The sequence below is a fragment of the Bos indicus x Bos taurus genome, chromosome 8 (assembly GCF_003369695.1).
Source record: "Bos indicus x Bos taurus breed Angus x Brahman F1 hybrid chromosome 8, Bos_hybrid_MaternalHap_v2.0, whole genome shotgun sequence".
Taxonomy (NCBI): domain Eukaryota; kingdom Metazoa; phylum Chordata; class Mammalia; order Artiodactyla; family Bovidae; genus Bos; species Bos indicus x Bos taurus.
The window spans coordinates 70,165,545-70,179,990 of NC_040083.1; the positions used below are offsets into that span (position 1 = coordinate 70,165,545).

Here is a 14,446-nt window from a genome sequence, read left to right on the forward strand (position 1 = left end):
CCACACCTCTTCAACACATTTCCCCTTAGGCCAAGCTAGCTTCTCCACTGGGCACAGCAGGCTGCAGGTTAGGGCCCATGATCCCATCAGTGGCCCATGAAAAATTTTTCAGTATATATGTAGAATCTAGAGAAATGGTACAGATGAACCTATTGCAGGGCAGGAGGAGAGACACAGATATAAGGACACACATCTGGACATGGGACGGGGGCGGAGGTGGGGGAGGGAGGGATGGGATGAACTGAGAGATTGGGATTGACATATACACACCGCCACGTGTAAAATAAATAACTAGTGCGAACCTGCTGTATAGCACAGGGAATTCAGCTTCATTCTCTGTGATGACCTGGAGGATTGAGGATGTCTAAGAGGGAGGGCTATGTGTATACATATAGCTGATTCATTTCATTGTACAGCAGAAAATAATACAATATTGTAAAGCAATTATACTCCAATTTTTTAAAAAATCTTGAAATCATACAAAACTATTTGCATAGAGTTCAGTCTCAGTTATATTCATCTTTATACCTATTGAGTCCGAAATATAATCTTTAATTATTTTTGTAAGCAAGAAGGGGCCTAGAAAGCCCAAAGGTGCTGACAGCAGACAGAGTCATAATGAGGCCATGAGTGTGCTCCTTCAAGGTTCCCATAAAACCCTGAGCCAACTTGACTGGCCTCACACCCAGCCCTGTTCCCCAGTAGCACCTGAATCTTTCCTATTTGGGGACTTGAAGGTCAATAGTAATTCGCTGTCCTCTGACACTCCAGTGTTGGCTGAGGTTGGTAGGAAGAGTCAACAGGTGGAGGACGAGAGGGCCTCACATTTAAAGCTTGACTGAAGGATGAAGCTCAGCTTGTGCCCACACCCTTGTGACCCTTGACCTAGATGAGGCCTCCCCTCACAGGACTCCCCCTGCAGCCCAGGGAGGCCAGGGTGGGCCTTGCAGAGGCCCTGCAAGGACAGCTCTGAACACTCAGCAGGAGCCCGGGGGCTGCAGGGCACAAGCCTGGATCCTTTTCCCGCCCAATGAGGGGGACTGAGGGGATCCTGACCTGCAGACAGCAGAAGCCTGTCCCCTCTCCACTGTCTTGTCAGGAGACCTGGGACAGGAGCTTGCCCCTTCCTCCTCCTCATCCAGCCAGCTGTCCCTGTTGGGTCCCCTACGTCATCCCTGTGTCTGTACCCAGGTGCCCTGAGAGGAAGCTCGTGGCCATGGCTTGTACCCCCTGGAGCAATGTCAAGTGTGTGGACCAAGAATCAGGTACCCTGGCCCATGAGGAGACTCCCTCTCCCTCCTCAAGCAGTTCACACACACATACACACACTCACACACACACTGTTACAAATAAGCATTATACATAGTGCAAACAAACAAAAAATCAGATTACAGGATCAAACGTTAAGGAACTATCCTCAGGTTTTAAAAGACATTGATCTTTTGTGTATTAACTATAGGTTTTGTTTTGTGAAGCCCAAGAATACTGAACTCTTGCCTGGAAAATCCCATCAACGGAGGAGCCTGGTGGGCTGCAGTCCAGGGGGTCGCTAAGAGTCGGACACAACTGAGCGACTTCACTTTCACTTTTCATTTTCATGCATTGGAGAAGGAAATGGCAACCCACTCCAGTGTTCTTGCCTGGAGAATCCCAGGGACGGGGGAGCCTGGTGGGCTGCCGTCTCTGGGGTCGCAGTGAGTCAGACACGACTGAAGCGACTTAGCAGCAGCAGCAGCAACAGCAGCAAGAATACTGAAGTAGGTAGCCTATCCATTCTCCAGGGGAACCTCCCAACCCAGGAATTGAATCAGACTCTCCTGCATTGCAGGGGAGTCTTTACCAGCTGAGCTACCCAGGAAGCCCTACATATGGCAAGTTATATCTATAACAGTCTATTTTAAGTTGATAACAAGTGTGATCCCATTCTAAAGCTCATCATTTTTAGTCTCCTACCCCCAACATTGTACATTTTTGATGTCACTTTTCACATCTTTTCATCTTGAATATCCCTTTGTTAATTATTGTAATCATAGTTATTTTTACTGCTTTTGTCTTTAAGCTTCATATTAGCTTTATAGGTAATCAAACCAGTACTGTTACTAAATATTTACCTTCCAGTGAGATTTATTCTTTCTTATCTGTTCTTGTTATTATTTGATGGCTTCTATTTTCAGCTTAAAAAAATTTTTTTTAACATCTGTTTTAAGGCCAGTTTAGTGATTAACTCCTTTAGCTTTTGTTTGGTAACCATAACCATAATGTGCTCAGTCATGTCCGACTTTTTGGAGCCCACCAGGCTCCTCTGCCCATGGAATTTTCCAGGCAAGAATACTGGAGTGAGTTGCCATGTCCTCCTCCAGAGGATCTTCCCCACCCAGGGATGGAACCTGCATCTCCTGAGTCTCCTGAATTGGCAGGCGAGTTCTTTAGCACTAGCGCCACCTGTCTGGAAAACTGTTTTGTTTATGAATAATCACTTTGCTATGAAGAGTATTACTGGTTAGACGTTTTTTTCCTTTTATCATTTTGAATATATTGTGCCACTCCCTTCTGACTTGCAATTTTTGTGCTGAAAAGTCTGTTGATAGCCTTATGGGGGTTCCCTTGTAGGTAACAAGTTGTTTTTCTCTTGCTGTTTTTAATATTCTCTCCATTATCTTTAACTTTTGACATTTTAATTATAATGTGTCTTAGTAAGGATCTCTTTAAGGCAGCAGCGGCAGCAGCAGCAGCAGTAAGGATCTCTTTAAGGTCCTTATTTGGAACTTTCTGAGCTTCCTATATCTAGGTGTCTGATTCCTTCCCCACATTAGGTAAGTTTTCAGCCATTATTTAATCACATAAGTTTTCTGCCCCTTTCTAGTTCTCTTTTGGAGCCCTATAATGCAGTATTGCCCTATAATGTCCTTTAATGTTGTCCCATAAGGTCCTGAAGCTATCTTCACTGTATTTCATTCTTTTTCCTCTCTGATGTTCTGATTGGGTGAGTTCCACTGCCTTGTCTTTTTTAAAACATTTTTTAAAATATGTATTTGCCTATTTATTTGGTTGCATCAGGTCTTAGTTTTGTCACATGGGATCTTTTGTTGCAGTGCATGGACTCTCAAGTTGTGGTGTGTGAGGTCAGCAGTTGCAGCATGGGCTTAGTTGCACCGTGGTATATGGGACCTTAGTTCCCTGACCGGGGATCGAACCTACATCCTCTGCATTGCTTTCTGGTAGCTCAGCTGGTAAAGAATCCACTTGCAGTGCAGGGGACCGCAGTTCAATTCCTGGGTCGGGAAGATCTGCTAGAGAAGGGATAGGCTACCCACTCCAGTAATCTTGGGCTTTCCTGATGGCTCAGCTGGTAAAGGATCCACCTGCAATGTGGGAGACCTGGGTTTGATCCTTGGGTTAAGAGGATCCCCTGGAGAAGGGAACGGCTACCCATTCCAGCATTCTGGCCTGGAGAATTTCATGGACTGTATAGTCCAGTTCAGTTCAGTCACTCAGTCCTGTCCAACTCTTTGCGAACCCATGAATTGCAGCATGCCAGGCCTCCCTGTCCATCACCAACTCCCGGAGTTCACTCAAACTCACGTCCATCCTGTCAGTGATGCCATTCAGACATCTCATCCTCTGTCGTCCCCTTCTCCTCCTGCCCCCCATCCCTCCCAGCATCAGAGTCTTTTCCATTGAGTCAACTCTTCACATGAGGTGGCCAAACTTTGGAGATTCAGCTTTAGCATCAGTCCTTCCAAAGAACACCCAGGACTGATCTCCTTTAGAATGGACTGGTTGGATCTCCTTGCAGCCCAAGGGACTTTCAAGAGTCTTCTCCAACACCACAGTTCAAAAGCATCAATTCTTCGGCGCTCAGCTTTCTTCACAGTCCAACTCTCACATCCATACATGACCACTGGAAAAACCATAGCCTTGACTAGACGGACCTTTGTTGGCAAAGTAATGTCTCTGCTTTTGAATATGCTATCTAGATTGGTCATAACTTTCCTTCCAAGGAGTAAGCATCTTTTAATTTCATGGCTGCAATCACCATCTGCAGTGATTTTGGAGCCCCCAAAATAAAGTCTGACACTGCTTCCCCATCTATTTCCCAAGAAGTGATGGGACCAGATGCCATGATATTATTTTTCTGAATGTTGAGCTTTTTTTTTTTTTTTTGAATGTTGAGCTTTAAGCCAACTTTTTCACTCTCCTCTTTCACTTTTATCAAGAGACTTCTTAGCTCGTCTTCACTTTCTGCCATAAGGGTGGTGTCATCTGCATATCTGAGGTTATTGATGTTTCTCCCGGCAATCTTGATTCCAGCTTGTGCTTCTTCCAGTCCAACGTTTCTCATGATGTACTCTGCATAGAAGTTAAATAAGCAGGGTGACAATACACAGCCTTGACATACTCCTTTTCCTGTTTGGAACCAGTCTGTTGTTCCATGTCCAGTTCTAACTGTTGCTTCCGGACCTGCATACAGGTTTCTCAAGAGGCAGGTCAGGTGGTCTGGTATTCCCATCTCTTTCAGAATTTTCCACAGTTTATTGTGACCCACACAGTCCATGGGGTCCCAAATAGTCCGACACGACTGAGCGACTTTCACTTTCACTTTCCCCTGCATTGTAAGCTGGAGTCTTAACCACTGGACCACCAGGGAAGTTTCCACTGCTTTGTCTTTGAGATGACTGATCCTTTCTTTACTTTACCTAGTCTGCTGCTGAACCCTTCTATTGTTTGTCAGTTCAGTTATTGTATGTTTCAGCTCTGTGGCTTCTATTTGACAGTTTCTTATATTTTCCATCTCTTTGTTGAAGTTCTCACTGTGTTCATCCATTCTTCTCCCCAGTTCAGCAAGCTTCTTTATGACCATTACTTTGAACCCTTTATCAACTAAATTATTTATCTCCATTTCATTAAGGCTTCTTTCTAAGGCTTTATCTATTTAGTCACTTGGAACAGGTTTCTCTGTTTCTTCATTTTGCTTGATTCTCTGTGTTTGTTTCTAGACAGTAGATGAAACAACCACCTCTCTCCCAGTCTTGAAGGAGTGGCCTTGTGTAGGAAATGAATTTTTCATTCAGCCCTACCCCTGCTCTTAGTCATCTCTCAAACTCTTGGGATTGTTGAAGCAGCCTACTATATTTTTTAAGAGTTCCCAGTAGTTGAGCATGTGCCAAGACCTGTCCTATTGCAACGGAGCAGGACACTATGGTCCTTGCCCCTCCCCCCACTACGTCCTCTGCCTGCCTCTTGTCTATGGAAAACTTCAGTCCAAGAATAAGTTTCATCAAAGAAGTGAGAAATGCAGAAACAGAGGAAAATAGTCAAAGGAGACCAAACAATAATAATGTAGTCATTAAACTTAGTCAACGATCTTTAGTTCTTTCTCAAGGGCTATAGATAATATTCTGAGCCATATCCTGTGAGCTGTCTTTTTTTTTTAATTAATTTAATTGGAGGCTAATTACAATATTGTAGTGGTTTTTGCCATACATTGACATGAATCAGCCATGGGTGTACATATGTTCCTCATCCTGAACCCCCTCCCACCTCCTTCCCCATCCCATCTCTCAGGGTCATCCCACTGCAACAGCCCTGAGCACCCTGTCTCATGCATCAAACCTAGACTGGCGATCTAGTTAACTATGATAATATACATATTTCAATGCTATTGTCTCAAATCATCCCACCCTCATCTTCTCCCACAGAGTCCAAAAGTCTGTTCTTTATATCTGTATCTCTTTTGCTGTCTCACATACAGGGTTATCATTACCATCTTTCTAAATTCCATATATATTTGTCTTAGTATACTGTATTGGTGTTTTTCTTTCTGACTTACTTCACTCTGTATAATAGGCTCCAGTTTCATCCACCTCATTAGAACTGATTCAAATGCACTCTTTTTAATAGCTGAGTAAGATTCCATTGTGTATATGTACCACAGCTTTCTTATCCATTCATCTGCTGACGGACATCTAGGTTGCTTCCGTGACCTAGCTATTGTAAACAGTGCTGCAATGAACATTCAAGTACACATGTCTCTTTCAATTCTGGTTTCCTTGGTGTGTATGCCCAGCGGTGGGATTGCTGGGTTGTATGGCAGTTCGATTTCCAGTTTTTAAAGGAATCTCCACCCTGTTCTCCATAGTGGCTGTACTAGTTTGCATTTCCACCAACAGTGTAAGAGGGTTCCCTTTTCTCCACACCCTCTCCAGCATTTATTGTTTGTGGACTTTTTGATAGCAGCCATTCTGACTGGTGTGAGATGGTACCTCATTGTGGTTTTGATTTGCATTTCTCTGATAATGAGTGATGTTGAGCATCTTCATGCTGAGCTGTCTTATAGATACTGAAACCCCAAGTGGAGAAGTTAACTACATGATGACCAGACTGTACCCAGGATATGAGGTGCCACAATTCCAAGAACTGGCCTCAGAGAAATGGAAACAAATGGACCCTGAAACTGTACCTAAAACAATCAAGATGATGCTGGTCAGACCACCGATGACCAATTTGAAGATGACTATCAGAGCTGACTCTGCTGTTTCTATATGTGGTTCCCTCCTCACTTCTGTCTATAAAAGCTCTTGCCCACAGGTTGCCGGTGGGGGCGGGGAGTCGGCCTTCGGATAGATGTTCACCACTCTCGACCCACAGTTGTCAGCATCTGAAATAAAGCAAACTTTCCTTACCACCAACCTGGCCTACTTATTGGCTTTTGGGCAGAGAGCAGCCAGACCCACACACACACTTTCAGTAACACTATCCCAAAGGGGAAGATCTCAGTGCCTAGATTCAGGTTGACTGGAAGTCAGCCACATACACACACAAAGAAATTTACAGGCCAATATTCTTGATGAACACAGATGCAAAAGTCATCAACAAAATTTTAGAAAGCTGAATTCAACACTACATTAAAAGGACCATACAACATAATCAGTGGGATTTATTCTAAGGATGCAAACTATGATTCGAAATTTACAAATTAAAAAAAAAAACACAAATTAGTCAATGTGATATACCACATTAATAAAATGAGGAACAAAAGTCTCATGGGTACAAAAAAGCATTTGACAAATTCAATATTGATTTATGATAAAACTCTCAACATAGCAGACATAGAGGAAATACACCTCAACATATAAAACCCTGTGTGACAAGGCCACAGCAAACACCACATTCCATAGTGAAAAGCTGAAATTATCTCCTCTAAGATCAGGAACAAGATACAGACACTCACTTTTGTCATCTTTATTTAACATAGTATTGGAAGTCCCAGCCAGAGCGATTAGGTAAGAAAAAGAAATAAAAAGCATCCAACTTGGAAAGGAGGAAGTAAAAGTGTCACATTTTGCAGGCAACATGATATTATGTATAGAAAATGCTAAACATCCATTTAAAAAAACCTCTTAAGACTAATAAATGAAGCCAGTATAGTTACAGGATATAAAAATCAATATGAAAACATATGGTGCATTTCTTTACATGAATAATAAACCAGCAGAAAGAGAAATAAGAAAACAATCTAATTTACAATGGCATCAAAAGAATAAAATTCCTATGAATAAGTTGAATAAATTTAGCCAAGGAGGTCAAAGACTTGTACATTGAAAACTGCACAAATAAATGGAAAAACAGTCCATGCTTATGGATTTGAATAATCAATATTTTTGAATGTCCATATACCCATAGAAATCTATAGATTCGATGCAATTTTTATCAAAATTTCAATGGCACTTTTCACAGAAATAGGACAAATAATTAAAATTTTTACAGAACCACAAAATATTCCGAAGAGCCAAAGTAATTTTTTAAAAAGATAAGGAAGGCTGGTGGCATCTTGCTTCCTGATTTCAAACTATGCAAGTGAAAGTGTTAGTCGCTCAGTTGTGTCCAGCTTTGCGACCCCATGGACTGTAGCCAGCCAGGCTCCTCTGTCCATGGAAATTTCCAGGCAAGAATAATGGAGTGGGTACCCATTCCCTTCTCCAAGGGATCTTCCCAACCCAGGGATCAAATCTGGGTCTCCCCCACTGCAGGCAGATTCTTTACCATCTGAGTCACCAGGGAAGCCCTGTATTGGAAAGGGAGTCTTAACCACTGGACCCCCAGGGAAGTCCCTTAATGAAGGATTTTTGCATGTATATTTATAATACATGTTGATCAGTATTTTTTTTTTTTTGGTAATGTCATCGTAAGTTTTGGATACCAGGGTTGTGCTGGCTTTATAAAACAGTGAAGAACTGTTGCCTGTTCATATTTTCTGAAAGAATTTGTATAAGACTGATATTATTTTTTCTATGAATATTTATAGAATTCCTCAATGAAACTACATGGGCCTGCAGTTTTCATTGCTGTAAGATTTTAAGTGATGAATTCTAATCCATAAAAGATATAGGATTAATCAGATTTTCTTTTCATCTTGTATCTGTTTTACTAAGTAATATTTTCAAGGAATTTGTCCATTTTATCCAAGTTGTCAAATTTATCTGCATTAAATTATTCCTAAGTTCCCCTTATTGTCCTTTCTATGGCTGCAGAGTTTGTTATAATATCTTATCATTAATTGTTGATATTGGTATTTTTTGTTTTTTGGCCTTTTTTCTTTTAAAATTTGGTTTGTTAATTTCATTAATCATTTCAGAGAATCAACACTTGGTTTGTCAATTCCTTTCATTATTTGTATTCTATTTCATTGATTTCTACTCATATTATTATTTTCTCCCTATTCTTTTGAGTTCAATTTGCACTTATTTTATGGTGATTTAAAAATGTGAATCTTCAGGTCACTTTTTTTTCTTTAATTAAAAAAATTTTACTCCCCATTTCTCCCAACCCCCTATTCTTTTAATAGAACATCTTTAATTGGAAGAGCTTCCCAGGTGGCACCAGTGGTAAAGAACCCACCTGCCAATGCAAGAGACTTAAAGAGATGTGGGTTCAGTCCCTGGGTAGGGAAGATTCCCTGGGGGAGGGCACAACAATCCACTCCATTCTTGCCTGGAGAATCCCTTGGATAGAGGAGCACGGCGAGCTACAATCCATAGGGTTACAAAGGGTAGGACACGACTGAAGTGACTTAGCATGCACTCACACTTTAATTAGGAGAAGGTGATGGCACCCCATTCCAGTACTCTTGCCTGGAGAATCCTATGGACAGAGGAGCCTGGTAGGCTGCAGTCCACGGGGTCACTAAGAGTGACTGAGCGACTTCACTTTCACTTTTCACTTTCATGCATTGGAGAAGGAAGTGGCAACCCACTCCAATGTTCTTGCCTGGAGAATCCCAGGGATGGGGGAGCCTGGTGGGCTGCCTTCTATGGAGTCGCACAGAGTCGGACATGACTGAAGTGACTTAGCAGCAGCAGCCGTAGTACACTTTAATTGAAAACTGCAGTTTAAGCACTGTGTTAGCAGCTTTTCACAAGTTTCCATTTAGTATATATTCATTACTATTTGTTTTGAAATTCAAAAAAAAAATTTCTTTTGATTTCATCTAAGAACCATAATGATTTGAAGGATGTTGCTTAATATTCAACTCCAAAATTTTGGAGTCTTTTTCTAGAGATCATTCTTGACTGGCACTGTAATTTCATTAAAGTCAGAGAACAGAGTTTATATTATTTCATTGCTTTTAAACTTATTTAGACTTTTTAAATTGTCTAGAATGTGGTCTATCTTAGTGGAAGTACCACATTCACCAAAAAAGAATGAGTCTTCATTAGATGTTGCAAGCATGCTCTCTGAATGTCAATTAAATCAAGATGGTTGATTTTTCTTTTTTTTTCTAATTTGGTCTCTCTGTGCAGCTTCGAGGATGTTAGTTCCTCAACCAGTGAACCTGTTGTGCCCTCCATAAGACAGCAGAGTCCTAACCACTGAACAGTCAGGGGAATTCCCATTATGGTTGACAGCGTTACTTCTGTTGTTGTTTAGTGGCTAAGTTGTGAGAGACTCTGCAACCCCATGGACTATAGCCTGCCAGGCTCCTCTATGGGATATTCCAGCAAGCATGCTGGAGTGGGTTGCCATTTCCTCCTCCAGGGGATCTTCCCCAGCCTAGGGATCTAACCTGTGTCTCTTGCATTGGCAGACAGATTCTTTACCGCTGAACCACTGGGGAAGCCCGATAATGTTACTACCCTTTTACATTTTCATTAAAGGGTGATATGATAGTCCTTTGATTTCATCAATTTTTGCTTTATGTATTTTTAAAGCTCTTTTATTAGGCACAATATATTTATGGTTAAGATGTCTTCCTGATGAATTGATACTTTTAACACTACAAATGTACGTTTAAAACATCTTTGGTAACATCAGATGAAAACTTGAAATAGTCTTCTATGGACCTGGGCAATCCTTCAGCATTGACATTCAGTTATCTCTATCCTGTCCCCAGCTTGCTGGTCACATTTCCCACCACCCAGATCAATACCCCCATGCCCCTCAGAGCAGGACAAAACACTAACATTAGTGCAGGCATCTTAGAACCCACACCACCCACGCATTCAGGGGGAGTCCTGTCTGCAGCCTGCTGAGTAGCCCTGCGCAGGGGCTGTGGGGCACCGGGGACAAGGCGAGGTCCTTCCTTTCCTCAGGGCAGTTCTGGCCATAGGAACCTGAGGCACAGACAGCGATTCCCGTAAAGTCACCAAGGTGAAAGAGCCTGGAAGGGCTGCAAGGCAGATGGGACAAGACTCCCAGTGGCAGGGAACAGGTGTGGACATGGAGGGAAAAGTCCCACAGTGCCAGGATCACAGACAAGAAGGAAGTCAAAGTAATGGGAGTGGGGGTTGGGGCTGGGATGGCCGAGGAGGAGGCTTCCTGGTGTGTAATCTCCATTGCACGGTGTTTGAGAGACAACCACTGGGGTGCACCGGGTGCGGTGGAGATGTGAGACTTTGCCACTCACAGACTTGTGGCGTGTGTGTGTGGAGGGTGGGTTGGGAGTGTGAGAGAGAGAGAGAGACAGGAGGGAGACAGGAGGGCTGCGGTGGAGCAGCAGCATGGGACAAAAGAGAGGGAATCCAGGAAACTTTCCTGGGGGTCCAGTGGTTAGGATGCTGCACTTTCACTGCAGGGGTCAAGGTTGGATCCTAGGTTGGGAACTAAGATTCCTGCAGCCTTTGAGCCTTGGCCAATTAAAAGAAAGAAAGCAAGTGAGAAGGGACGATGGGTTGTGGAAATGTCTTCAGTTCGGCTCAGCAATTTGTCCACTCTGCTACCAAGCTGGTGAAGTTAGACATGAGTCCGGACTGGGGATTTCCTTTCGTGCTTCTTACCACTTACTTCCCGCAAGTGATGTAATACTGTTAGCTGGGTTTGCAGAGTCTAGTTGGACCTTGCTGTGTGCCCAGGTTACTTCCTGGAGCTGATGTAACTGTTTTAGGGTCTAGTTTGATTTTCACTCTCCCTTGATAGGTCACCCAAAACAACACTACTCTTTCCTCCCTGGGGACAAATGGGCCCTAAAAGCTGCACCGTTTCTTTCTTTCTTTTTTTTTAAACAAAAGATTCTTTAAATTCTATAGTGCTTTACAATTTTCAAGCGATTCACACACATGATTTCATATAATCTCACAATAACTCTTCTTTTCCCCTCATCCCTATCTTGCCCCTCACTGCTTCCCTCTTCTCACTGGTAACCACCAGGTTGTTCTCTGTATCCCTGAGTCTGCTTCTTTTTTGTGTGTTACTCACTAGTTTGTCATAATTTTTATATTGCACGTGTAAGTGTAAGTAACGTGGAAGTAACATCATACAGGGTTTCTCTTTTACTCTAAACCCCATCAGCTGTGACAAAGCCATAGTGTCAGACTTGTTCTCAAGGTCTTCCTGTACTCTGAGACCTGTTTCTTCTAAGATTTGTGTGGCTGTGGGTAGTTGTTTTTACAAGTAAAAACACAGCTAGGCTAACCGTAGACCCTTCCGCCTGGAGTTCAGGGCAGCCATTAAATAGTTTTTTCAGGATGCATGCCACACCTGTTTCAGACTCAAAACAGAAATCAAAATAACATCTTCAGACCCTTTCCTCCTAAACTAGACAGAGCCCCTGAGGCTAGCCGCCTGATTACTGGGGATTTACCCTGTAAGCCCTGTGGGTTGCTGCAGAAGAAAGTAGAAGGAATTTGCAAAATGACCAACAGCAGCCAAGAAGGGGTGCTGAATGCAAGGGAGGGTGGGAAAGCTACTTTTCTGTAAAAATCGAGGGGAAGAATAGATGCGATGAGCATATTCTAGAATCTCAACATAAAAGGGGAGGGGAGAGGGAAAGGAAGAAGGGAGACAGGAGGGAGGAGCGGGGAAGGAAGGGGAGCAGAGAGGCTTCCAAAGGAGTTTTCCATTCCTTTTCCTTTGGAATTTACTTCTGGGACAGCCAGACAAGCCTAGGACCGGGACTGAGAACACGGGCTCTTCTCCCTCTGGGCCCGGGTCTGTCCTGCCAGGCCCTGAACCTGCTCCTTCCCCCCATTCAGCCCACGGTAGATCTCGCTGGGACAGGCCCCGGCCGCAGCTGACCCGGGCATGCACGCCGCCGGGTCTTTTCCCGCCGCCATTTACCGGCCACCCGGCGCGCCTTCCGGAGTGGCACCCGCGGTGGTACTCACCCACAACACGACACCCATGACGAAGACGAGGTACCCGAACCGAAGTTTGGGGCCACCGGAGCGCCCTGCGCCGGCGCTGGAGGAGGCCGGTGCCCTCCGTCCGCGCTGCCCCTTGCGGTCGGGCAGCGTTCGCTGTCGAGGTCCCCGCAGGCTGATGGTAGGCACGGTCATGAGGAATCTTCACGGTAGTCCGTGGAACTTGGAAAGCCGGCCTCTGATGTCTAGACTTCGGAGCTCTTCTGTATACCTCCGCTCCCGCGCACTGTACTCAGGCTTTTGGAGAAAGCAGGCTGCTGTGGCCCCGCCTTGTCTTAGGATATTGCTCAATCAGTCCCGGAAAAATAAGAATCTCCGCCCCCTCTCCTGTCTCCCTCTCGAACGCGAGTTGAACGCAGCCTGCGTGCGTGCTCAGTCGCTCAGTCGTGTTCGACTCTTGGCTGACCCCATGGACTGCAGCCCACCAGCCTTCTCTGTCCATGGGCTTTCCTAGACAAGAATACTGGAGTAGGTTGCCATTTCCTCCTCCAGGGATCTTCCCGATCCAGGGATAGAACTCTCCTCTCCTGCATCTCTTGCGTTGGCAGGCGGATTCTTTACCAGGGAGCCACTTGGGAAGTCCGATACATAAAGAGTTGGCATTAAAGGTTCTTCTTGAACCGGATCCCTTCTCAGGGGCAACGACCCTCCTGAGCTACCTCTAGTCCTCTGACTACCGCCTTCTACTGGCTCTCAGCTTCTGCTCCTCCCATGCTCATTGACAGTGTGGGTGCAGGGGAGGGGTATCACTGCCTCCAGAGTCACGTGGCAGCTCTGTGCCAGGGGAAAGTTGTTGAATCAGAGGTTTGCTCTTAGCATCTTAGTAGCCAGGTGCCTGACTGGAGCAGATACTCAGTGAATAGGTGGGTCGACAGAATGAAGGTCACAGAGACTGCCATCGGTGGGTCTGAATTCAGGTCACAAATAGGCTTCGGATCTCCTCCATCACTACCTGTGCGTTGCAGTAATGCCAGGGTCAACGTCTGACTTTCACACGCAGGATTTCATACCAACTCCTCTCGACCCTACTGCTGCTCTTGCAGTCAGGCAAGCTAGAGGAATCCACTCCATTCAGCCTTTCTTGGAGATTTTTCTTCCCTGTAGAGTCTTTAAAGCCTTTGGGAAACAGAACTGCTGGCGGCTAATTGGCATAGGAAACCAAACGGGCCAGGAGGAAGAGGTCCCCACGTGGGTCGGGCTCGTCCAGCTGTCCCTAAACATGCGCGCTCTGCTGGACTTCGGTTGTGGGGAGTCCAGTATTGGGTGAGCGGCACAAGACTAGGTCCTACAAGGCTAGGGCGACTGTGGGCTGGGGACCGGGCAGGGGAGACACGAACCGGGAGCCTCCAGCTCCACCCTTTTGTACAAGTTTTGTGAGGCCGGTGTGGTAGGAATTAAAATTCCTTTTTCCTCCATATGTTTATCCAGCGGTTCCAATATCATTTATTGAAAACACTTTCTTTTCCCATTGAATAATATTACTGCCTTTGTTGAAATTCAATTGACCGTCTATATGTTCCATTTCTGGACACTATATTGTGTTCCATGGATCTATTCATTTTCTCTCCTGTGCCAATACCACGTTGCCTTGATTGTGTGTGTGTGTGCTCAGTCGTGTTCCACTCTTAGCGACCCCATGGACTGGAGTCCGCCAGACTCCTCTGGCTGTGGAATTTCCCAGGCAAGAATACAGGACTGGGTTGCCATTTCCTCCTCTAGCAGATTTTCTGACACAGGGATGGAACCCCGTCTCCTGCTGCTCCTGCACTGGCAGGCAGATTCTTCACCAGTAAGCCGCCTGGGAAGCCTGT

At 44.6% G+C, this 14,446-nt stretch overlaps 1 protein-coding gene across 6 annotated transcripts in view; it reads right to left on the reverse strand.

Annotated features, from left to right (window-relative positions):
* The window catches only part of LOC113897300 (tumor necrosis factor receptor superfamily member 10D-like), a 33,587-nt gene extending 19,647 nt beyond the window's left edge, over positions 1-13,940 (reverse strand). For 2 of the 6 annotated variants that reach the window (XM_027549916.1, XM_027549915.1), the window contains exon 1: positions 12,600-13,940. In XM_027549916.1, coding sequence (XP_027405717.1) covers positions 12,600-12,770 — 171 coding nt within the window. In that variant the 5' untranslated portion in view covers positions 12,771-13,940. The remainder of the gene's footprint in view (positions 1-12,599) is intronic. The other 4 variants (XM_027549922.1, XM_027549921.1, XM_027549920.1 and 1 more) reach the window with 3 other exon arrangements.
* Between the last annotated feature and the right edge of the window lie 506 nt (positions 13,941-14,446).